Raw genomic sequence first — 24,387 nt, forward strand, 5'->3', positions numbered from 1 at the left:
CCAGAAAGGAGCAGCAGGCTGGTGGTGCTGATGGAGGCTCAGGTGTGTGACAGGCTTAGTAAGTGCAATTAAAAATCCCTTCCCTAACTGTCAAGCATCCTTTATAATACAAAAGTATATTAGCTTTATGTATACATATACTATATTTATTAATTAAACACTGGTGAAAAGAAGCAGTGGAGCTTTACTGAAGACTTTGGGATTGTTCCTGCTGAAGTAAAACAAACAAAAGGACAGCCCAGCCCTGGAGAGAAGGATTTTGCTTTTGGAGGCTTAGGGCAGTCCGTGAGGGATAAAGAACAGCTTTATCTCTGGGATGACCAAGGTACCACAGCATCCCAGGCTCTGAGACCCTCCCAGGCTCGTCTGATGTCACAGGTCAGTCACTGCAGAGGGACTCAAGGACACCTGGATCCATGGACAAGCAGAACCAGAGCAGCTTTGCCAAGTTTCACTGTGACTGGAGGTCTGTTAGCGTGGGTGTCAGTGCTCAGTCAATTCGTGTTGTACCCGAGCATGTGATGGATGTAAGAACCTCATAAAAAACCCCACCTGGGTGCCCTGATTTGGCTGGGACATCTCACACCCATGAATAAAGATTTACACTTCTAATTCTAAGCTTTGCATCCCAACCTGGCACCTTGGTTGGCGTGGGCCACATGTGAATTTTTATTCAGGAACCTCATGTCCCACCACAGGCAACCAAAACCTTTTGGATGGTGCTTTCCTCCTCTCATTATGCTCTGTGTCCTGAATGAACTGGCTTCTCTGGTGGAATTGCAGCCACTTAACTTGCATTTGCCACAACAATCAGTTAACAAACCCAGCATCCGTTTTCCTTGGGAAATGTGCTCAGCAGCAAAGCCAGGCCAGGCCAGCAGCCAAGGCAGTGGATGCTGCAGCACCGATTTGGCTGCTACGGCTCAGCAGCAGCAGCAAAGCACTTGGGAACCCGGGCAACTGCAGCTCTGAGCGAGCTGAGGGTCCTGCAGCAGCAGGCCCAGTCATCCCATGGCTCTTGCTGGACAAGAGAGCTGTGTCCAGAGAAGGAAACAGATGTGAAGGGTCTGGAGCACAAGCCTTACAAGGAATAGTTGAAGGAGCTGGAAAGGGGCTCAGCCTGGAGAAGAGGAGGCTCAGGCGGGACCTTCTCGCTGTCCACATCTCCCTGACAAGAGGGAGCAGCCAGGGGGGATCAGGCTCTGCTCACAGGGAACAAGGGGCAGGACAAGAGGACGTGGCCTCAAGCTGTATGAGGAGAGGTTTTAGCTGGATATTAAGAAAAAAATCATCATTGAAAGGCTTGTCAAGCATTTAAATGGGCTGCTCAGGGCAGTGGTGGAGTCACCATCCCTGGAAGTGTTCAAAAAAAGTGTGGATGTGGCACTTGAGGACATGGTTTAGTGGTGAACACAGTGGTTGATGGCTGGACTCAATGATCTTAGAGGGCTTTTCCCACCTTGGTGATTCCACAATCCTGTGATTTTCTGATGGTAGAACATCGTGGGGCAGTGCTGGGAGACAGGTGGGAAGAGAAATGCTGCTGGATCTCAAACACAAGCCATGTCCTTCAGGTTTGGGGTGAAGCTCTGTGCCCCCCTCAGGCTGTGCTGGGCTCAGGTGCTGGGGAGAGGCACTAAACCAACAAACAGGGTGGAAATGAAAGCACAGTGGTGTGCTCACCTGGCTTGGCTCACTTTCCAGCCCGAGGAGGTGAGTTCCACTGGTTTCCCTGAACGAGAGCAAACAGCTGAGCCACTTCTCTGGGAGAACAGATGCTGCTAATAAGGCAGTAAATAAATCCATGTGCACGGCTTTATAGTTGGGTTGTAATTACCTCTGCAGTGCCAAAAGAGCCGACGCCAGGGCTGCACATTAATGACACATTAATGGGAGCGCTCATCCGCTCTCGGCTGGCTGGCTCCCCGGAGACCAACGCTTTTATTTCATTTCTGCACATGCCAAAACCACCATGGTCCGGTGGGACTCGCCTGGAGCCAGCACTGGGGTGGTTCCCACTGCTCCTCCTAAAAGCCCGGCTAAAAACCAGCAAGGCTGAGAGCAATTCCCAGCAAGTTAACATCCATTTGCAGCAGGGGGAGGGCAGGAGTGGGAGCACGGAGGACTGGCTGTGTTCCAGGGGCTGTGCCTGCACACACATCCCCTGCCCCAGGTCACACTCAGCCACGGGGATGTTTGGGATCCAGGATGCTTTTTCCTGCCGAAGCACAGCAAAGCTCCTGCCAGTGCTACAGAGCTGGGATCAGCTTCATGGGGATCTGGGGCTTCATGGGGATTCTTGGAGCTGGGATCTCAGTCCAAGCTTCTCTCAGCCGTGACCCCTCTCCATCCTCCCAGAAGCTATCGTGGTGCTGCCTCGGCACTGCTGGGGGCCACAGGGTGTCCTGCATTCCCAAGGAGGAACCTCACCGCAAAGCATGGACCTCAGGGGGTGAAGGCATTCCAACACCCTGGCAAAGGAGGACGTGTCTGGTCTGCCAGGAGGAGGTGATCCCTCCTGCCTCTTTCCTCCATGCCTCAAAGACATTCGGATCCCTGTCTCTGAGCAGCTCCTATCAAGGATGCCTCCTTCCAAGGGATCTCTTACAGACAGCCTGGGGCCTCCAACAGGAGGGTGCTGCTCAGGGGGAGGTGCTGGGAAGTACCAAAAAGCCACCTCCTGCTTGCCAGGGCTTTCTTACCTACACCTCCAGGAGATTTCCATCCTTCCCCAGGGCAGAAGGCACCGTGAGGCTGTGGTCGCCCTGAGAAGCCTCACCCCATGCTTGGCTGCCCTGGCTGGGGCAGACACAGCCCCCACCACTCTTGACACCAGCGTTTAAGGGCTACTCCTGGGAAACAAGCTCTGCCAAGGCAGCAGGGAGGTGTGGGCAGAAGCTCAGTCCCATTGGCAGTATTCTGCAGCCACCTGGGTCATGGAAGGGGATGGAGCAGGGTGACAATGAGGACCTGGTAGCTTTTGGGATGCACAGCCACCACACAGCTCCTGGTGATGCCCCAAAGGGGGAAGGGCTCTGGAGGAGGAGAGGAGAGGAGACACCCTGAATAGGTCTGTCCCAGCTGGGGCCACTTCTCCCACAGGCAGTGCCCTCCAGCTGGTGGCTGTGCCAGGGCTGCCTCCTCCAGCTGCTGTGGGGCAAGGAAAGAAGGGCCTGACCCGATCTCCATCTCAGTCTCTGTCCCTGCCCTGGCCCTTAGGAAGAGCAGACACTACTCCCTTAGGAATCTGCTGAGAGATCCAGGGGGCTCTCCCCTTCCTCTTCTCTTTCTGGACTGCATCCCCACAGGAATAGGCAGAACAGCACAGAAGCACCCAGGAGTGGCCTCTCTCCTCCAGTTCCAACAACCACATTCACCCGTCTCCACCAGTTCTTCAGCCTTATCCCACCCTCTGCCCAAGTTCCCACAGTCGCATCCTTCCCTTTCCCACAGCTCCCACTCCCCCAGTCCTGCAGTAATGAGCAAACGAGCAGAAGAAACCAGGCGAGGCCCTTCTCAGCAGGCTGGTTTTCATTTCAGAGGGGCCGTGGAGGATCCACATCAGATGGGATCAGGGTGAGGAGGTGCCCGTGGTCCCGAGGCCAGCTCTTCTCCCCGCTCCCTCGGTGGCCACGATGGACCTTCCTGCCCCGGCCCGTTTCTGTCCAGCTCCTCCAACGCTCTCTGGACGCGCTGCTGGAGCCCGGGGGGGCTCGGCGCCCCGTCCCCATCGGAGAATGGCCGGCGCCGGCCACCTCCAGGAGCTGCCTACTCCTGCTGCTGCTGCTGTTGTTGTTGCTGCTGCTCCTGCTCCTGCTGCCGCTGCTGCTGTTGCCGCTGCCGCCAGCGCACCACGAAGGGATGGAGGCGGCGGCGGGGGCGACGTGGGGCCACCCCGGCACGGCTGTCCTGCCCCTGCAGCAGGCGGATGGCCCCAATGGGCCCTTGGCAGGTCGGGCAGGTGGCAGCGGCGTCGGGGGCGGCCTGGGGCTGGATGCAGGCGTGGCAGAACACGTGTCCGCAGGGCTCCACGGCAGCGGCGGGGCTCTGCAGGAAATCCACGCAGATGCGGCAGACCCGGACGGCTCGTGGCGCTGATGGCTCCTGCCCGACCTCTGCCATCGCTGCTCCCGGACCTGGCTCCTCTCAGCCGCTGGCAGCACTGAAGGCCTGGCTTCCACTCGTGGCACTCAGAGGCTCCTCAGTCACTGGGGGCACTCAGGGGTTCCTCAGTCACTGGGGGCACTCAGGGGTTCCTCAGTCGCTGCTGTCATTCAGAGGTTCCTCGGTCACTGGCAGCACTCAGAAGCTCCTCAGCTGCTAGTGGGTCACAGCCTGAGCGCTCTGGCACTGCCCAAGCCTGGTGTTTATAGTTACCCACTGCCGGTGAGTGATCCTGACTCTGGTGACATCACAGGGTTCTAAGGGGCACGCCCAGGAGCCCCCCCCATCCACAGAGACAGATCCTGTGGCACAAAGCCCACCTGGCAGTGGGCTGCACACCCCAGTGTTTGCCCAGATCCCTTCCAGGCGGTCCCTGCTGGGGTGGGGCTGTGCCACTCTTACACTCCCAGACTGAAGCTGGCAGAGACCTCCACAGGTCATCTGCTCCAAGCCCCTGCTGAAGAGTCTCTTGGGATCAGGGCCTGTGACAGCTTCCTCTGTCCCAGAGCAAGATGTAGGAGCTCCCTCTTGATATTCAAGCCAAGTTTCATTGGTCATGCTCTGCAGTTCTCAGGGTCCTTTCCCTGCAGTGCAAATCCATTCCAGAACCTGTGGCTTCCCCAAAGTTCTCCAGGTTGTCCAGGAGGTTGGATCTGCACCCCAACACCTACTGAAGAACAGGCAGCACGAAGCCCCTCCACGAGCACTGCCGAGCAGCAGGCAGCACACACCGCCCTGCAGTCACACCAAAGACACAGCCATAAAAATAAAAGCTTTTTATTTATTTTTTATATACCATTACAGAAACATCTGAGTAACATTCTCAACAGGACGGGCAGCTCTAGGGCCCAAGGGACGAGCGCAGGCAGCCGGCTCCAGGGTCTGCCATGCCGTGCTCCTGAGCTGCTGCTCTTGGTGCCTGATGTCCCTGCTCCTTGCCCTCAGCGAGGAGACCCAGCACTCCTGGTGTCAGGGTGTCACCTTCTTGTAGGTGATGTGTAAGTGCTGAGTCATGGGCTGCGTAGTGGTTGCCATTGAGACAGTTTGTTCGAGTTTCCCATCGGAATTGAGCCTGAATTTTCTGGTAATCTAAACCGGGGGGAGGAAAAGAAATAAGGAAATCAAGCAATGGGTGTCCACAAGGTGAATCCCTTACCTGTGCTTTCTTCCCTTTGCCATCCACGTGCCTGCTGTCAGTGCACCACCAAGGAAGGATATCCTCACTACAGCAGGCAAATAAACGAGGAGTTTTCTCTCCTTCCTTTAGGAGAGCAGCCCTCTCCACAATCCCAGCTCCAAGCCCATCACCCATGGAACAAGGCACCTTCACAGAATCACAGAATTAACTAAGTTGGAAAACACCTTTGAGACCATGAAGTCCAGCCTATGACCTAATACCATCTTATTAACTAAACCATGGCACTGAGGGCCACATCCAGGCTTTTCTTAAACACCTCCAGGGAAGGTGACTGCACCACCTCCCTGGGCAGCCCATTCCAATACTCAGTCACCCTTTCTGTGAACAACTTATTCCTCATGTCCAACCTATGCTTCCCCTGGTGCAGCTCAAGACTGTGTCCTCTTGTCCTGTCACTGGTTGCCTGGGAGAAGAGAGCAACCCCTACCTGGCTACACCCTCCTTTCAGGGAGTTGCAGAGAAGGATGAGGTCTCCCCTGAGCCTCCTCTTCTCCAGGCTAAACTCCCTCAGCCACTCCTCACAGGGCTTGTGTTCCAGTCCCTTCACCAGCCTTGTTGCCTTTCTCTGGATGTGTCTAAGCATCTCCATGTCTTTCCCAAACTGAGGGCCCAGAACTGGAGGTGTGGCCTCGAGGTGTGGCACTCAAGGTGTGGCCTCACCAGTGCCAAGTACAGGGGCAGAATCACTGCCCTGGTCCTGCTGGCCACGCCATTCCTGATCCAGGCCAGGAGCCACTGGCCTTCTTGGCCACCTGGGCACACTGCTGGCTCATGTTCAGCTGCTGCTGACCAGTACCCCCAGGTCCCCCCTTTCCACCTGGGCACTGTCCAGTCACTCTGTCCCCAGCCTGTAGCGCTGCTGGGGTTGTGCCCTAAGTGCAGGACCAGGCACTTGGACTTGTTAAACCTCATGTTGTTGGACTCAGGCCATCTATCCAGGCTGTCTGGGTCCCTCTGCAGAGCCCTCCTACTCTCCAAGGAGTGGTGATTGACACTCGCTCCCAGCTTGTGTCATCTGCACATGTGCTGATGGTGCACTCAATCCCCTTGTCCAGATCATCAGTGAAGGTATTAAGCAGGACTGGGCTCAACACCGATCCCTGAGGGACACCACTGGTGACTGGCCACCAGCTGGGTGCAGCACCATCCCCACCACTCTCTGGGCCCTTCCATCCAGCCAGTTCTGAACCCAGCACAGAGCGCTCCTGTCCAAGCTGTGGGCTGCAGCTTTTCCAGGAGGATAAGTGGGACACGGTGTCACAGGATTAGCTGTCCAGGTACACAACATCCACAGCCATCCCCCAGGTGGGTCAGCTGGTGGTAAAAGGAGATCAGGTGGGTCAGGCAGGACCTGGCCCTCCTAAACTCACACGGGCTGGGTCTGAGCCCCTGGCTACCCCATAGGTGCTGTGTGATGGCACTCCAAGTGTTCCATAACCTTACTGGGCACCAAGGTCAGCCTGACAGGTCTGGAATTTCCTAGAGCCTCTTTATGGCCCTTTTTGTGGATGGAGTCACACTGACACTCCCAGTCCTCTGGGACCTCTCTGGTGAGCCAGGACTGATGGTAAATGATGGAGAGCAGCTTGGGGAGCTCATCCACCAGCTCCCTCATCTCCCTAGCATGGATCCCATCCGGTCCCATACACCTGTGAGCATCTGAGTGTCTCAGCAGGTCTCTAACTGCTGCCTCCTGGATTACAGGAGGACTGCTCTGTTCCCTGTCCCTACCTATCCACTCTGGAGGCCAGCTGTCCTGAGAATGACCTGTCTTACTGTAGGAAACTGAAGCAAAGAAGGTGTTAAGTACCTCTGTCTTTTCCCCATCTTCAGTTACTATATTCCCCCTGTGTCCAATAAAGAATGGAGGCTGTCCTTGCCCCTCCTCATCCATGAGTAGCAACAGAGGGAACCTGTAATCAGATTTTGTTAAGCTGTGCTTTCACAAATTTGTATTAAATCTGCATTGATAACACCTTTAAAGGTGATTCTTCAAGCCACTTAAACCACTCATGACACAGCCTGGTGCAGGAAATGGGCCTTCCTGCCTCAGGGACAGCTCAGCCCAGCCACAGCCACCCTGAATCACTTTTTACCAGGAACGCAACAATATGGTGAAGTTTGCTCAAAATGAGCAAGTACAGCAGCAGCACACATGTCCTTCTCACAAGCCTGTGGCCTCCTTGTTTCTGCAGGCAATTTAAGCTGTTCTTGGTGAAGGAGAAAAGGCTCTGGGAGCTGGTCTCCTGACAACCTCTCTCATTCCACACTCTCCTTCACCAGCAAGGGCCTCCCAGATACTCACCAGGACCAGTCCCTGGGCCTGAGCTTCCCACAGGTGCCAGATGAGCATGGACCTGCAGCCCCAGAGCTCCCTTCTTCCAGCCAAGGCCAGCCTTGGAGCCCTCAACTGGGAATACATCTGCTGGCTTTCTGTGCTTTGCCCTCTCCTCCTGCCAGCCCACCTGCCCACAGTTCAGGCAGTGACTCAGAGGACAGTCCCTTTTATTTAAATGTTTGCAATCCAGAGCTCTGCCTCCCTGCTGACATCCACAGTATCTAATGGCTTTACTTCTGCTATGGGAAGGAGACCAAGCAGCTGTTCCTGGGAAAGAGGAAACCCAACAACTGAAAACATGCACCCAAAGGCAGGGGAACTGGGACTTCCCGAAGTTAGGACACTATCTGTGTAAGCAAATCAAATTTTTGTCCACATGTGCACAAACTTGTGCTCTCTGTTGTCTCAGGGTCAGTTTTATAGCACACAAAAACCAGGCTGTGAGAGCTCGTTCAGCCTCGCTGCCTCTCAGCTGCTGCTCAGCCACCACAGCTTCAGATGTGACAGTGACACTTCCAGAGGTGACCTCAGGATGCCACAATGACTCCAGCAGTGCCACTGCACTCACAGCTGGCTGTAGCCCTACCAGCTGTATCGACAAACCCCCACTACACACCCAGAAAAGTCAAACCCCCAAAAGCAGCCAACCAAAGGTGGAGCTGACAGCAAGTGCCAGCCCTACCCTGCAGCCACAGATGGGAAGAGAGCCCAGAGCAAGGTCTGAATGCTCTGAGAAGCAAGAGAGCAAGATCTGCACGTGTTTGTGAAATATCCTCATGAGGCCCAGTACTGACCACACCTTAAATGGGCATCCTCATACTGCAATCAATCCAGAAAGCCAGCATTAATAACTAATCCCATTGCCATCAAAGAGTATTTAGCCAAAACTTTCCTATTTTCTTCCCTAAGGACCTGCTACTGGCCATTCTGGAGACAGGATTCTGGGTTAGCTGGTCTGATCCAGCCTGTCAGTTTTTATCATAATGATCCCTCTGGGTCTCATAATGTACAAAACCTCTTCTGAAGGCTCTTACAGAAAGAATAAGCTGGGATGCCATGCAGGACTTCCAAGAACCTGTAATGATGGCATTCTGTAATTAAAGCACGCTAAATAACATACCCTCTCAACCAGACCTCTCCTGGGGCAAGCACTGCTATGGGAATGGCTCATCTGTGTGCACTCACCTGCTCTACGTGGGGCTTCTTGGCAAAGGAGATCCTGGCTATGGAGTGAGAAGCTATAGACAGCTCTTGCCCATTCACCTCCCCTTCCTCCACCTCCACCAGACCTAGGGAAAAGCAAGGGCATACATATTATTAGGCTACAAAGGTTATTTAAGCATGTCACAATTGTTATTTTGACCTTTCACTACTTAAAAGGCTTATAAAAAAGAGGGACTTTTTACACATTCAGACAAGGACAGGACAAGAAAAAAGTTTTTAAACTGTAAGAGGAGAAATTTAGGTTGGATATTAGGAAGAAATTCTTCCGTGTGTGGGTGGTGAGGCCCTGGCACAGGTTGCCCAGAAGCTGTGGCTGCCCCATCCCTGGAAGTATTCAAAGTCAGGTCAGACAGGGCATGGAATAACCAGGTCTGGTGGAAGGTGTCCCTGACCATGGCAGGGAAGTGGAATAAGATGGGCTTTAAGGTTCCTTCCAACCCAAACCGTTCCATGGTCTATTAGGCTATTTAACAGACCACCACTCCCTGGGGAGAATGGTTTTATTTGCCCTATTTATTTTTATTTATTGACAACTGCAGATCCACACAGCCTCGAACATGGAACGCTGCCCACAAAATTCCAGCTGGACTTACTCACACCATGTAGGATGAGTGTCACAGCACGACTGGCACTCTTCCCTTCAGCACCTGTCATTTTAGATCATTTCAGCATCAACTGGGGTTCAACACTTTCACTGATAATAACTGAGATGTGGTTCTCTCTCATTCAGACCCCATAAGGCAAGAAGTACCAGGATGCTACACCCACACACTGGGAGAGCTGAGGAACCACTGTGGGTCCAGCACCAAAGAGCAGCGATTCCGACAGGAAAAACTGATTAAATGAAACTGTGAGTGCTGCAAGAACTTTCTGAAAAACTGATGAAATGGCCCAGCAGAGTAAGGACCTCTTCTTTTCCCCAGCGTGGGTATCAGGAGTGTACCTGTGTTCTGGGCACTGATGAAGGCCACCTTATTAGTGTCAGGCTTGAGGCGGATGAACCCACACTCCCGGTGCATGGGCTTCCTGGTATCCGGGTGGAAGGCATTGAACCTGAGGGCAAACCAGAGCACAAATGCTGATGTGTTTTGCACTCAAAAGACATTTTTTGGCCTGCTTTCCTCTTATTTAAGCACATGAGTGCCTGCAGTTCAAGAGTAAAAGACTGACAACACTACACAGCTGAGAGATGTCAACAGTGGCAGTCATATTTTCTGGAAAAATCCCTTTATCCAGGATTCTTCTCCTGGGAAGCTGAGAAGCCTCAGAGAAACAGGAAAACAACTCTTATCTGATTTGCTTCTCCTGTGTTTTGCTGCTTTGGAATGTGTTTGGACATTGCTTACCCACAGGTGGTTGTTTCATTGGTTTCATTGAATTGTTCTGACTCAATGGCCAATTGGGGCCAAGCTGTGTCAGGACTCTGGAAACAGTCACGAGTTTTCATTATTATCTTTTTGTATTCTGTAAGTATCTTTTTTTGTATTCCTTAATATATTACAGTATCATAAAATAATAAATTAGCCTTCTTAGAACATGGAGTCAGATTCATCATTCCTTCCTCCATCTGGGGAACCCAGCAAATATGACAGTTAACCTGGAAAAATACGATTGCTTTACAAAGGCACAGCTATTTCTTAGAGCTGGAGTTAAGTCTTCATGTTAAGTCTTTAATTTTAAGTTCAAGCTTTAGACTTTCCACGACCCCTGGGTCTTTCTAAGAGCTAGCTCAGAAACCCCTCAGGAACTCAGATGTTTCACAGATGCTGAAGCCACACGTGTCTCAAAAACTTCCTTTTCTCAAATAAATATCTGGAATTTCCATATCATCTTTATTTAACTTTTACACCTGGAAAAGTTGGGGTTTTTTTCTGTATATTCCTTTCCGTAGGAAGCAACAGAGCAGACATATTTCTCCCATCACCTCCTTCAAAAAGATAAAAAGTTCAGCTCAGACTCTTTATTTATTCTTCAGGAGGCCTTAAGAACTGTAGGTTAGGTCACCCTTAACATGGGTGATTAAACTTATCAAAGGAGAAACAAACCTACATCAGGCAGCTTTCAGTGCTTGGAGCATTTAAGGGATACAGGGACTGTCTTTTAAGAGCCACTGCTCCAGGAGGCAGGAAAGCACAGGGTGTCTGTCCTCCAGGACTGCTGCCTGTTTTCCTGGTGCTTCCTAAAGCTCAAGAGCCCACAGCTGTGTAAATCCTTGGCACAAAGGAAAGGAGGGGCAAAAAAAAAAAAGGTGACTCAAAATAAGGAACTGTTCACAAGCTGGGGAGGGAGGCGCAGCCAGAGCAGGACTTTCAGAGCTTTGTTTCTTTTGGAAATTGGATTAAAGCAGTCACAGGCTGAGCTGGCAGCTCCAGCACACTCAGGAACACAGGGCATCTCTCACACAGCACTTCCATCTTGTAATTCTTCTTTTCTTGGTTTTCAAAAAGACACTTTCCAACTCACCCCTCCTGAAGGAACACTGGAGCACTAGTGAGCAGCAGCCAACTTGTCACTTCCCTCCCTCTGGATTTCTTTTGATTTCTCTTAGAAGAACCACTTGAAGCCAAAGCAGGTAGTTAAGCTGCCTGCCTCCTACCCCACATGGTTTGATAAGAGCTAATTTTTCTCATATTTTCACAGTGGGGAAGACTGAGGACCATGGCTTAAAATGGACAAACCTGGTAGCCATGCCATAGCTCCTTCATTTATTCTAAGTGGGAATTTCACAAAGAATGCCAATAAATCACAAGTTTTTGTTGGATTATGCCCTCTTCTGACTCAGAGATGGGGCAACTGAGAGGCGTTTTAAAAACTTTTATTCCATTTTCAGTTTCATGTGAAGGGTGAGACAATACAGATGTTCTAATTCATGCTATCTCAATCAGAAGCTAACTATTCCTTAATTACAATATATTATAAGCATTTCTTGGCCTATCAGCTTTTGCCACACTAGGTTGCAAATGCCTTAAAACTAATCATCCAAAATTACCCTTCGTGGGCCACTGTAATTGGCATTTGTAATGCCAATTAATCACAAGTTTTCAAGGAAGATCAAAGTCAGACCATGCAGTCGCATACCACAGCATCATCTCGTTCAGTAGGTGAAAATTTATGTACCTTGCCACTGGAAAAGAAACTCTACTAACAAATCCCCCTGGAGCCATGCCTGCTCCAATCCAGCAGCTGCTGCCAACCCAGGCAGGCCCCCTGACTCACGAGAAGTTGAGCATGGGCTGTCCCACGTGAGAGATGTGCACTTCCTCCAGGTACTGGAAGGGCTTCATTGTAGGGAAGGTGCCATCTCCTGGGGGGTCTGAGAGCCAGGTGCCCAGCATCCAGGACAGGGGTTCCATCACAGGGTTCAGCTGGGGAGTCTCTGTGGAGGACAAGAAAGAAGGAAGAATGAAAACTCAGGGATCTGTGCTCTGCAGGTTGCTGTGAGCTGCCTCCAGCTGGCTGGAGGTGAAGACAAAACACCTCAGAAATGGTTCAACACCACAGCAATGCTGTTCTTCAGAGCAGTGCCAGCTCCAAGGGGGGACATGGGCAACAAGGAGCAGTCATGGAAAGTGGGTCTGTTTCCAAACCAGCTCTCAGCCATACATAGAGCACTCTGGCAGCTGGTCCACTTCTGACTCCTCTCTGTAGCTTGAACTGAAAGAAAAGCCCCATCCCATCTACGTGCAGGGAAGAAGATGACTGAAACCTCAGCATAAAGAATAATCATTGAATGATAAAGAAACCTGGAACACTCTGGGCTCATCTCTCTCAAGCACTGAGCACGTACCGTTCCTGCTTGTTTCAGAGGCTGAGGAAATGAGTCCTCATTTCAAAAGAAAATCAGGATGCCTACATACTCAAGATCAAAGTTTGGCTATAATATTTTTAAGAGGTTAACAATGGCCTGAACTTGTACAAAGAGACAAGGAGGGATCATTCAGAAGCTGTCCTACTAAGGCAAACATCTTAAAAATACTTGGGTGCCTGTAAGGCAAAGAGTAAATGGAAGAGAAAGATACTTCCCTTTGTCACTGCAGTTATGAAAAAGCAACCAAAGTCTGTTTCACAAAGGGAAAACTTCTTTAACAAATCATTTTACAGAACCACAGAACAAGCCGAGCTGGAAGGAACCCACAAGCATCACCAAGTCCAACTCCTGGCCCTGCACAAGACCATCCCAAAGAGTCACACCATGTGCTTGGGAGCATTGTCCAAATGCTTCTTGAACTCTGTCAGGCTTGGTGCTGTAGGAGAGTTTTGATAAACAGTTTTGCATTTTACTTTCAGAGGCTGTGGCCTGAAAAAAGTACATCAGGAAAATGGAGACAGACAATTTAAAGCCACATGAAGAGCAGAGCAGATCCATCACTCAGGTGTATTTAGGGAAAGCAAATCACCCGTGGGATGTTGGGAAAGATGGATTCCCACACAAACAGGGTGCCTGCTACTCTCAGTAGTCTGTGATGCAGAGAAATATGACTGAAGGAAGCTTAAAGCATGTCCTTTTCTCCCTCATGGGACAAATATTTCATATTGGCAAGGTGGGTGCTGCAGGGGGGTGTTTTCCACACCTAGTGAGATCAAGAATACAGGAACAAGCTGCCTGGCTGGCTGATCTGAAAGGCACAGACTCAACTGCAGGCAGAAATCACAACCTAAAAGAGTAAGGCTGTGGCCAAAATTTGCTTAACCAGTGTGAGTTCCACTGTGCTCTTTATGAAATGTCAGGCTAAAGACTGAGCAAGGAGGAAGGACAGTCCACACCTGAAATGCCAAAGGAGAAGGAACAGCAGCCTTCCTGGGTAAAAGAGACCACTTGCAGTCATTCTCCCACAGACAGCAGGTTTGAAAAGCCAGCCCGTGTCAGCAAAGTGCTGCTACTTGCTTTGCTTTATCCTGAAGTATTTTGCAAGGGAAGCAACATGAGAGCTCACTAGGAAATCAGTGATTAGTCTACAGCATCAGAGCCAGGATCTGTAGAACACCCTGTCAGACTGTGCAGTTCCCAGCAGCATGCCCAGGACTTGGAAAGGGGTTCCCACAATCTGTCCGGCAGTGTCAGTGTACTGGACAGTATTTCCTTGTACTCACCTTCCCAGTTCCATGAGGGGAGCACACAGGTCTGTGGATAAGGAGCATGCTGCTCCTCCCTCCAGCTGATGTGTGTCTTTCACTCTCTGCTGCATTTCTTTTCAAGCTCTTTGCAGGCTCATCTCCCACAGCAGAAAAGCAAAGCTTTGGAAAAGCTGCAGGAGCCTGCAGCCTGGGCTGCTGCTGCCCTCTCCTGGGTCAGCATCCCAGGAGCAGGACAGTTTCTGTCACCACAGTGCTTTCATAGGGCACTTCCTTTTCTCCTGCTTGCACTTCAGGAAAAGCATCCAAACAAAAGATGAAAGGAATGGCTGTAGCCATTCCCACTCTTTAGACTTGAGGAAAAACCAAGAGAAGCCAAGTGATCATTTCCAGCACTCCCAGCTTGACCCCACTGCCCTGCTGTGCAGCACCGAGCCTGGCTGGAGGTGCCTGCCCTGGTGAGCTGGTCTCACTTCCAAAGAGCTGGAATTCCAGCCAGCTGAGAAGTGAAGATGGAACTGTACATCCTGAAGCCTCTGCCACTTGGGCAAACAGCACAGCCAAGTGATCATTATTACTTTTCTAAACTACCTAGATGGCAGCAAAGCTAAAGAGCTCTTTAATTCTCATGTGGCTTGGAAAAGTCAAGAGCAGCAGAAGTGAATAAGGACCAGGGGCTCAGGGAAGGGCAGACATCCTGATCTCATCCCATGCTCTTCTTACCTTCACTGTTGGTCTCTGACTGGTGGACTAAGCATTTTTTCCTTCCTGGCTGGAAGGTTGGGCTGGGAGAGTGGAAAAGCAAGAGGGGAGGCAGACAGGAGAGAGTCTGATTGAATCCATCAGGGAAAAAAAAAAAAAAAAAGCAGCTATTTGAAAAGCAATTTGCTTTTCTATGTCATGGTTTGGGCAGGTAAATGCAAGACTATTGTAGCAACAAGAAGTTCTATGCTGAGCTGCTTTGTTTCAAATTTCAGGTTTATAGATACAGTCACTGTCAAGACACTAATGCAGGAGCCTGTATATCCCTTTTTAAAGGTCTACACTCCTAGCACATCATTTTTACAAAAATCCCACTAATGTGGCTTAAAAGGTAAGAGTAGATAGCATCAAGAATTCAAATGAATTCAAATCTGAGAATTTGCAGCACAAGAGATCCTGGTCACCCTTCTGCACACTTAAAGCTTCACACTCAGAGGGGGTCCTCTTAAATGCTGATTTTCTTGCATTCATATGCCCAGCTCCTCTGTTACCTACTACCAGGGAAGCTCTCTCTGCATCCTCCCTCTTAACAAGGACATTCCTGGAGTCACCTCTCTTACACTTTCTGGAAGCCATTAGGGACCCAGCATGTCCAAGATCCCATTCCTCTACAACCTGGTGCAGTGGAAGGTTTCCCTGCCCACGGCAGGGAGCTGGAACAAGATGAGCTTTAAGATCCCTCCAACCTGAACCATCCTATGGTTCTACAAGATCTCACATGACATTCATGAGTCTGGGAGACAAAACCACACACCCATAAGCAACCTGATCATCTTGATCTCATTCCTTCAGGAAGCCACTCGGGCCACAACCCCCAGGCCCTGAGCACACAGGTCAGTTCCATTTCACCACCTGACTCTGCTCCACCCCTCCAAACTCACACACAGACTGTTCCTACATCTTTTCCATCCCCAGAGAGTTTACAAGCCAAATCCCACCCTGCAGTGGAACTGCCTGCCCAGGCTTTGCACCAGATGCTGAGTTCTCCCTGCTGTGAGACAAACCAGACAGAGCAGCTGGACAGCCCCCTCAGGCCATGTCTACACAGCCAGTGTGGCTTTTGAGGGGGATCCCTGGCACAGAAAGCCAAGCTGGCACAAATTCCTACACAGCTTTATCAATAAAGCCACAGTGAGTGGCCAGCTGGTTGTTAACAAGGCAGCTAACTCATTTCCTTGAGCTGGGGAACACTTCCTGCAGGAAACTTGAGGGGAAAAATTATACAAACAAACAAACCAAAATTTAAAAAAACCAAACCAAAACAAACAACCAAAACATCTCCAAAACAAATCCCCAAAACAAAATCCCTGAGTCTTCAAAGTGTGGGGTCTGCAGCATCAACTGGGCACTTCCCTGAAATTCTTCCTTCAGCACAGCTGCTAACTGGGTTTAAGAGAAAGCATTAAACACCTTTGCCTTGTCCCTGTTTGTGAGGTGATCATCCTCACCCTGAAACGGGGCAATTTTATTTCTAAATGGCTTTTTGCCCTTTATATATTTGAAAAAAAAAATTATTGTTCTCTGCAGTTTTGGCAGCTTCAACTCCAACTGAGCTTTGCCTGTATAAATTTTCTCCCAACGGTGGGGAGCAGCATCTCTATGTTCTTCCCACATCCCCTGACCTTGCTTCCACTGGGCATCTTCCATCATTCCATCTTATTTCCAAGAGAAATCCCTGGTCAGCCAAGCCAGCCTTCTGCCTCACCTGCTTGACTTCTGACATTTAGGAATTGCAGTTCCTACACCCTTAGGAGATGATGTTCAAAAGTGACCAGCACCTGCAAAAAACATTTCCCAGGGGACCTTACTCACTAATTCCCTGAGCAGCCTGAGGTCTGCTCTCCTCATGGCCAGAGTTGAGGTTTTTCAGGCACTTTTCCTCCTGTCACCAGAGATTTGATGCTGGCTCTGTGGTGGCTGTGGCCAAGTTGGCTGCAATGTTCACTTTGCTCAGCAGATCCTCTCTGATAACAAGCAGGAGATCAAGATCATCCCTCCAAGTCAGCTCCCTGGGGACCTGTTCCATAAAATTGTCATGCAGGTGTTTTAGGAGCCTTCTGGCCCGGGCTGTACCAGCTGTAGGATGCTCCCACTTAATTTCTGGCAGGTTGAAGTCCCCTGGGGCAGCTGACTTGGAATCATCCCTTAGCTCCTCAAGGAATAATTTGTCAGTGTCATTGTCCTGGCTGGGAGGTCCAGTTCAGACTCCCAGAGTGAAATGGCATTATTTGTTTGCCCCTTGATTCTTGCCCAAAGGCTCCCAACTGTGCCACGGCCGATTGTGAGCTCCAGACACTCCCACCCTTCTGTTACACACAGTGCCACCCCTCTGCCTCTCCTGCCCCTCCTGAGGAGCCTGGAACTGTCCATCAGGGCACTCCAGCCACAGGAAAAACTCCCACCAGGTTTCACTTTTGCCAGATCTCTGGGCCTGGGCCAAAGCCTCCAGCTCCTCCCTGGTCCCTCCTGCTGGGTGTACTAAGGCAGAGACATTTCTGGGGTGGTACACTGTAGCCAGCACCTGGTGAAGCAGATTTAAGGATCCCATTTGTGCTCCTTTCCTCAAGTTTAGGCACTCCAGCCCGTTGCTCTTCCCTGGTGACCCTGCTTTTGCCCCTTTCCCCTTTCCAAGCTAGTTTAAGGCCCTATCAACAAGCTCTACCAGCTCCTGTGCTAGAACTCTTTCTCCCCCAAGAAAGATGCATCCCACCAGGTGTCAGCAGATCAGCTGTGGAACAGATCATCACATCTCTGCTCCAAGAGCTGGAAATGGGGTTATATTCACAAATGTTCATGCTATAGACTCAGTAATTAATTTCATAGCCAAGTGCCAAGGTGGTAATGCTCCAGTGCCTGTAGTCATTGCCAGTGTTCTGCTTTACGAAACATAGAAAATATTTCTTAAATTATACTCTGTTATGAGAAACCAAACACCCTACCTGAGCTCAGCCTGACTTTCTCTCGAGTTTTCCTTAGTTTGCTGTTTCCTAGCTGCAAGCTGGGTTTTTGTTGTGAGTCATTGCCAACTCACTGCAAAATTAAATGCTTAATGCACAAACTCTATAGACTATTAGGTGAAAAAAAAAACTGGAAAGAACAAGACCATCCCATTGAAAAAAAAAAAAACCAAACCAACAGCAGTGCAAAAAGTCTTGTTTCCTCCCTTCCAACTGCCTTTCTCTCCAAGGGGGAGGTCAAAGAGCCACCTCCCTCAACCAAGTCCCAAAGCTGGTGTGCCTGCACACTGTGCTCCCATGCTGAGCACAAAACAGTTCACCTCCCACCCAAGCCCTCAGGCCACAGTGAAGTCTTACCCAGCCTCTCTCAGGATACCTCCTGCCATGGATTCAGCCCCTATGCACACATATTCCTACTCCTTATCTCACTCTCAGTTTACTTTATAGCTCTCTTGTTCTTTGCAATGCCCACCCTACAGACCAGTTTTCTACCCTGGCCGCTCCCACCCCAGACAGGGCACAAAAAAAAAAAATCACAAGCAGCACCTGCTGTCAAGGAATAAAAGCAGTTTTCTTCCAAAATCTAGCTCCAAGTTAACATGCAACTGCCAGGCTAGCAGTGCCTGCCCTGGCGGAGGCAATTTTCCTGGCAGCACATCTCTGTGACCCATCAGACACATTTCACTTTCAAGCTGAACTGGACACCAGCCCGCTGCTGGTCCAGTGCTCCTCAGACAGGTGAAAGCACAGCAGCTCCAACCATGCACAACCCCACTTCTCAGTGCCAGGCAGGAACGGGATTTTGCTTTTCCTTTTCTGCAACATGAATGAAATCTGTTGCCATCACGATGGGCGACACCACTTCAGGCCCCACAGACCAGGTCTCAGGACTCCAGTTCAGTACAAAACCACGCATTAAGTGCTCTGTCCTTCTGCCTGCCCAAAGTTTGCCAACCATGCTTCATTTGCATGTAAAAAGTACTGTAAACGACCCCATTTCTACACTGGCTTTGCACAGATATTCAAAGACAAATCCAAGCCAGATTTCCCACAGACTCCTAGCAGAGCTCTAACCGTTTTTCGCATGAACTCATTTTGCAAACTCTCCTGCCTTTAATATGACCTTCAGAAAAACAGACATGCACCGTGGAAGAGGCTCCTCACACCCCCAGGCAGCCGAATTCTAAGAGCTTTACCTCTCAGAAACTCGAATCCCATGGACTCCTACCTGTGTCTGCTCCACGCCCAGCCATATTTGCAGATATTTTGCTATCTGCTCTACCTGGAGCCCCCCTGCCCCAAGAAAGCTCTGTGCGCAGGGTGATAAGATGGCTATGAGGGAAGTGAGCTCATGTTTGGGTGAGACACTGATCCTGCTGCCTGCTGGGAGATGTAGTTTTACCTACAGACCACACTGGGGCACATCAAGAGGAGCTGGTGGTGTGGAAGGAGCTGCTGGGATCTCCTGTCTGAGTGAGCACAGCTGACACAGCAGAGCTGTGAAACCTTCAAGCAGAAGATGGTCAGACAGTGCTTGGGTAGCAGAGGACAGTGCTGTTAGAATACTCGTGACTTTCCCTGGACACATCCCTGGTTGCTTGCTGGCTCTCCCTCATTTCTTCCCGTGCATCCTGCCATCCTCCAGAAGCCACATCTCACCCTGTCCTGCCTGCTACGCCGTGCCTACCCGTGCTCGTCCGCCAGCAGCATTCCTCAGCCTCCGTGGACCTCGTGAAACAGAAGGAAATATTTTCCTACCAAACAAAACACCTAAATTCAAACTTTAGATGGAAAAGGCCACCATGGCAGCTGTGCTGCACTGGGGCTTCCCTTAAACCAGTGGATGCCCCTGGGAAGGCAGGTTGGGAAACACCCCTGAAGCACATTGTGACAGCTGGAGTTGGGAGCCACTCGGGCAGCCTGAGTCACCCGGCCCCAAGCGTGGCTGGCAGGCAGCGCTGGGGAGCAGTCCTGCAGAAACCTGCTCTTCCCAGCCTGCTGCAGCTTGGACGCAGCCAGCAGAAACTTATTTGCTCCATTAGAGGAAAATATGTGAGAACTAGCACTGAAATGAAGTCCTGCTGAGTGGGTGTGGGCCTAAAGTTTGCTTTTTGTGGAAACAGCTGAACGGGAGGGATGCAGACAGGTAACAACCTGCACGGTCAGCCCAGTCTGGTACTTGCACTCAAGGAACTGCCTTCAGCAGAAAAAAATATGCAGGCTCAGGTTCACAGCTAAAACCATCACCTCAACCACACATCAGATGAGCTGGGACAACTGAGACAGGGCTGCTAACAAAGACTCTTATTAACCTAATGTGTTAGCTGACTGTAGTTCTATGAATATGAAAAGCCTTTCTGAACTCAGTTTTGTATTACAGTAAAACACGGTGTCTGGGCATGAAGCAGACTCAGCTGGCTGCACCTCATCAGCTGTTTTCACTGCCACAAACTAGTTCTACAAGCCCACAAAAAGAGTCGAAAACAGAAGAACACCAAGATGAAGCTAAAAAAAAAAGCCAGTCTGCCACCAACCAACCCTTTAAAAAAGTTCCCAGCCAAAGGGTTCCATATAAACTTCCCATCATGCTAAGCTACAACTGCCAAAATGGTTCATTCTCACACACTGATCTCCAGTTTTGTTGATAAAAGTTGGCAGGATGGGTAATGAATTGGTCAATTCATTAAGAAAAACTACATTTTCCCTTATAAAATAGAGCACGAAACTCATATATTAAGAATATCTTTTACAAGAACATAAAATTTTCACTTCTTAAAGATGTATCTATAAAAACACCAATCCTGAGAAAAAAAGAAGAAAAATCATAGTGCTTACCAGAATAAAAAAAAAAATCCTTAAAGATACTCTTTCTGCAATTAGTATCTCAGTGAAAGTACTCCAACAAAGGCAGACACCTTTTTAAATACATGTATAAATAAATCTTTCATATACATACATAAATTCATGTATATATATGAATGACAACTATGGAACCCCAAAATTGTATTTAGTTATTTTCTTTCGTTTGACACCTAAGCAATACAAAAACGCAGACCAGAAGGTACAAACAAGACTTTGCTGATTTCTCAGGGCAAAACTTTTCCCCTCTCTACCCAAATAAAAGCGTGAGTTTCCCCATACTTTGAAAAATTAGATACATATGGGAAAAGTAGTGCTGGCTGTCAACCTTCATGAATTTTGTTAGCTTTCCTCTTCAAGTGAGGAAGTTGGCCATGCTGCAACAGCCTGGAGAACGTGCCTGTCTATGGCAGCATCACCTTTCTGACTGCCCGACGGCTCCAGAAGAAGCCATGGAGTTTTTCTCCCAAAGGAAAGGTGACAATTAGCCATTGGGAGACACTCAACCCTCCATGGGTGACGACTTCTCCAAGCACGCCCCACATCACAAATCCTTCCCAACGTTTTCTCAGCAGCCACACACACACCGCCATCATATGATGGTCCTAAACTCCTGCCCTGAAACGCAACCATAGTCACTGTGCACAAATTGTGCATCAAAAGACACCTTTTTTTTTTTTTGCAGGAAGTTTTATGGCCCGATTTGACTTCTAGGTAACAAACTTTTTACATTACCTCATCCCTCACTGAGTTCCTCTATGCTTTCAGGCGCTTCATTATTATTTTTGTAATTGATAGAGTAGCATCTTCTATCACTCCCTGCTTTATGATGTTTCCCAACTTCTTCTGCCTTCCAAGGGAGGAAAGGATCAAGGCAAAGACAGACACTTGCTCACAAATTGTGACCTCAATGTGCATCATGACACTGTCATACTTGATACCTCCCACCTCAGTTACATTTCCTGTATCCTCAGTACTGAGTGCAGTATATGAAATCCAACATCAAAACTATTTCTGACGCCACTGAGGACAGTAACAGCTTTCCCAGATACCTGCTGCTAGGACAGCTCATTAACACTCCAGAAAAAAATCACAGGCACGTGCCAAAGGAAGAAGGAAAATCCTAGCAGGAGCCACTGCATCGCAAACAAAATAATCCAGAAAGAAAAGGAAATAAATTCATCAAGAGAGTTGCCTGCAAAACCACAACCTAAATTCCCATTCCACATCTTGGAAAGGTTTGGGATGTAAGAATTGTGTGCCCACTGAGGGAATTCTTTAATCTGCATCCATTGGTCTTACACAAGCTGCTACTTCTCCTTCCCAGAGCGTCCCTTTCTCATCCCTTTTCCCCATCACACCTTCACGGCCTCCAACTTAAACAGCCCCTAAGAAAACAGGGAATTCCACCTCAGTGCAGCACCCCTGGGAATACTGACCACAGTCCTGGGATATCAGGCTGTTCAAGTAAGGGAAACTGTTCCGCTTCATCTCATTCAGCTTCTCCTTCAGCTTCCTGACTTGGCTGTCGGAGCGGCTGATCCTCTGCCTCAGGAGCTTCAGCTCTCCGTTCTTCTTCTCCACCTGCTCCCGCAAGCAGCACACCTGGCTCTTGCTCTGCCGGGAGGAGAAGCAGTACGAGTGCAAGGAGTCGATGAGCTTGCAGGCCCCCGAGGCCGACATGATCACCTCGTTGATGGACATGGGGTTGGCGTCCGTGTCCCCCTTCCGCCCCAGCACGGCCTCGGTGGCGGGCCGAGGGGTCAGGTCTGCCGGCGACGCCGACAGGCCCTGGCAGGGTTTCTGGGGGGTGGCCGTGAGGGACGACGTCGGGGAGACTTCTGCCACGGCCTTGTCGTGCCCCGAGAGCTGGCTGCTGCAGCTCGGCTCCACGTCTCTCTTTGGCCTTTTCCTTTCTAGCTGCTCCTTGGGGAGAGACGGCCTCTCCCTGGCGTGCTTGGAGGAAAAGCTGTACGAGTGGAGGGAACCGATGAACTTGCAAGCACCGGAGGCAGGAGGGGTGAAGTCGTCCACGGACACGCCGCTCCTGTCTGCCACCCAGCTCCCCGCCCAGCTGCCCCTGGCACAGTCCTTCCCAGGAGACCTCTCGGGCTTTACCTGCGCTCCAGGCTTCGCGCCCAAATGATCCCCTAACGTCCTTCTCCGAGGGCCGTCCACCTGGCTGTGGAGCGCCTGCTCCTCCTTGGACATGGATCCTATTTCCTCTTTCAGACTGGCCTCCTCCATCTCTTTCGTCCCTTGCATCACCATGAAGTCCTGGCCAGAAGATGGGGCCCTGTGCGCTACCTCACCGCCTCCTTCCTGCGGGGCCTCCCCATCCTGCACCACCACCTGCCTGGCTATTTTCCTTCGGCTCCTGACATAATCCAGCTTGCCGTGCTTCTTCTCCACAAGCTGGAAGATGGTGGGGACAGCAGTGGGCTTCAGCGACCGGTGATGGTCTTCCAGCCGCTTGAAGAAACTGTCTTTGGTGAAGTGCTCGCTGCAAAGAAAGGAATACTTGGTGGGAGTCCAGTTGTCTCTCTGAACAGCTTTCAGCCACTGAATCAAGCGCTTCGAATCCTTCAGAGGGAATCTAAAAAGGGAACAGAGAAAAACCACTGAAAAATAAGCTACATTTCGGAAATCGGGCGGGTTGGTACTTTAAGAATTCCAGAACCATAGAATCATAGAACTGTTGAGGTTGGAAAAGACCTTTAAGGCAACCGAGTCCAAGGCGATGGCTAGGTTTAGGAGATTGTGGGGAAAGTTGTGTTTTCGTAAGTTACACTCATTTACAAATTAAATTACACTCATTTAAGAATTATTTCACTTTGGGCTGAAATATCTGATATTCATTCGCTGCGTCAACAGCTCCACTTCACAACAAGCGTAGCACTAGAAGGTGTTGTTTCCATTTTCATCAGCAATCGATCCATTACCGCGCTCACCAGCCCCACGAGGAACAGCCCGTCCACCAGCAAGGGGGATGTGACCACCACCACCACAGCAGCCAGCTCAGCCAGCGCGCTGCCCAGCGCTGTCCCCGTAACCCGGGTGCTGCTCGCACCGGGTGTGTTTAATAACATTTAATTAGGCGCAGAAACGCCTGCAGTGCAAGAAAGCCCCTGAGCAGGGGAACCAGGCTCCGTTTCCAATGGGACTCCCGAGACAGGGACTTTTCCCGGGGACTCGCCGCCGGCAGCATCCCCGGCGAGGGCTGAGGCGGAGGACGGGCGGCGGGGGCACACACCGGGGCAGGCTCGGGGTGACAGGCCGGGGAGGGCCGGGCCCGTGCCGAGGGGCGCTCCCACTGCCCGGCCGGGGCTGCCGGATCCGGGAGCCCCGAGCCGGTCTCCCCTGAGGGAAACAAAGGGCACTCGCTGCCGTGGGGGCCCGGGGAGGGGAGCGGGACCGGGGCGCGGGCGGCCCGGCCGCGGCACTTGCGGCGGGCCGGGCGGGCCGCCCTTACCTGTGGAAGGAGACGGCGCCGTGGCGCGCCTTGCCCTGCCGGTTAGAGCAGTTGGCGGCGGCGCAGCAGATCACCATCTCCGACCGCCGCCGCCGCCCTCGGCCGGCCGGGCCCGCCCCGGCCCCCGCCCCGGCCCCGGCCCCGCCGCGCCGCCGTACGGCAAGATGGCGGAGCCGGGTCACCCCGGCGCCCCTCGCCGGTGGGGAAGGGGTTTCTGTACGGCACAACATGGCGGCCGCCACATGGCCGCCGCCATTTTGGCCGGGGTGCAGCTGTACGGAGCGGAGCAGGTGGGGAAAGGGGGGGTTCGCTCCCGGCGCCTCTCGCTTGCCTCGTCGGC

General features: G+C 51.0%; 1 protein-coding gene across 2 annotated transcripts; it reads right to left on the bottom strand.

The window, feature by feature from the left end:
- Positions 1–4,925: 4,925 nt before the first annotated feature.
- On the bottom strand, positions 4,926–24,283 carry THAP4 (THAP domain containing 4). 2 transcript variants are annotated; one of them, XM_038145456.1, is made up of 6 exons: positions 24,048–24,283; positions 22,015–23,171; positions 12,141–12,300; positions 9,868–9,977; positions 8,886–8,989; positions 5,116–5,253 (listed from the first exon to the last, which is right to left on the bottom strand). In XM_038145456.1, exons 1-6 carry the CDS (start codon positions 24,275–24,277, stop codon positions 5,134–5,136), a joined length of 1,881 nt encoding a protein of 626 aa, XP_038001384.1. In that variant the 5' UTR covers positions 24,278–24,283; the 3' UTR covers positions 5,116–5,133. The 2 variants fall into 2 exon arrangements, with proteins under 2 accessions (XP_038001385.1, XP_038001384.1); XM_038145457.1 differs by lacking the exons at positions 22,015–23,171; positions 24,048–24,283 and adding an exon at positions 18,945–19,087 and having other exon boundaries at positions 4,926–5,253.
- Between the last annotated feature and the right edge of the window lie 104 nt (positions 24,284–24,387).

Source organism: Motacilla alba, chromosome 9 (genome assembly GCF_015832195.1).
Source record: "Motacilla alba alba isolate MOTALB_02 chromosome 9, Motacilla_alba_V1.0_pri, whole genome shotgun sequence".
Lineage (NCBI taxonomy): Eukaryota > Metazoa > Chordata > Aves > Passeriformes > Motacillidae > Motacilla > Motacilla alba.

Coding starts and splice junctions, on each gene's coding strand:
- THAP4 (XM_038145456.1), bottom strand. CDS start 24,277: ATGTTGTGCCGTACAGAAACCCCTTCCCCACCGGCGAGGGGCGCCGGG. Junction 12,301..22,014: donor CCTGATATCCCAGGACTGTG/GTCAGTATTCCC, acceptor TGTCCTCCACAG/AGACTCCCCAGCTGAACCCT. Junction 9,978..12,140: donor CAGCCCATGCTCAACTTCTC/GTGAGTCAGGGG, acceptor GTTTGCCCTCAG/GTTCAATGCCTTCCACCCGG.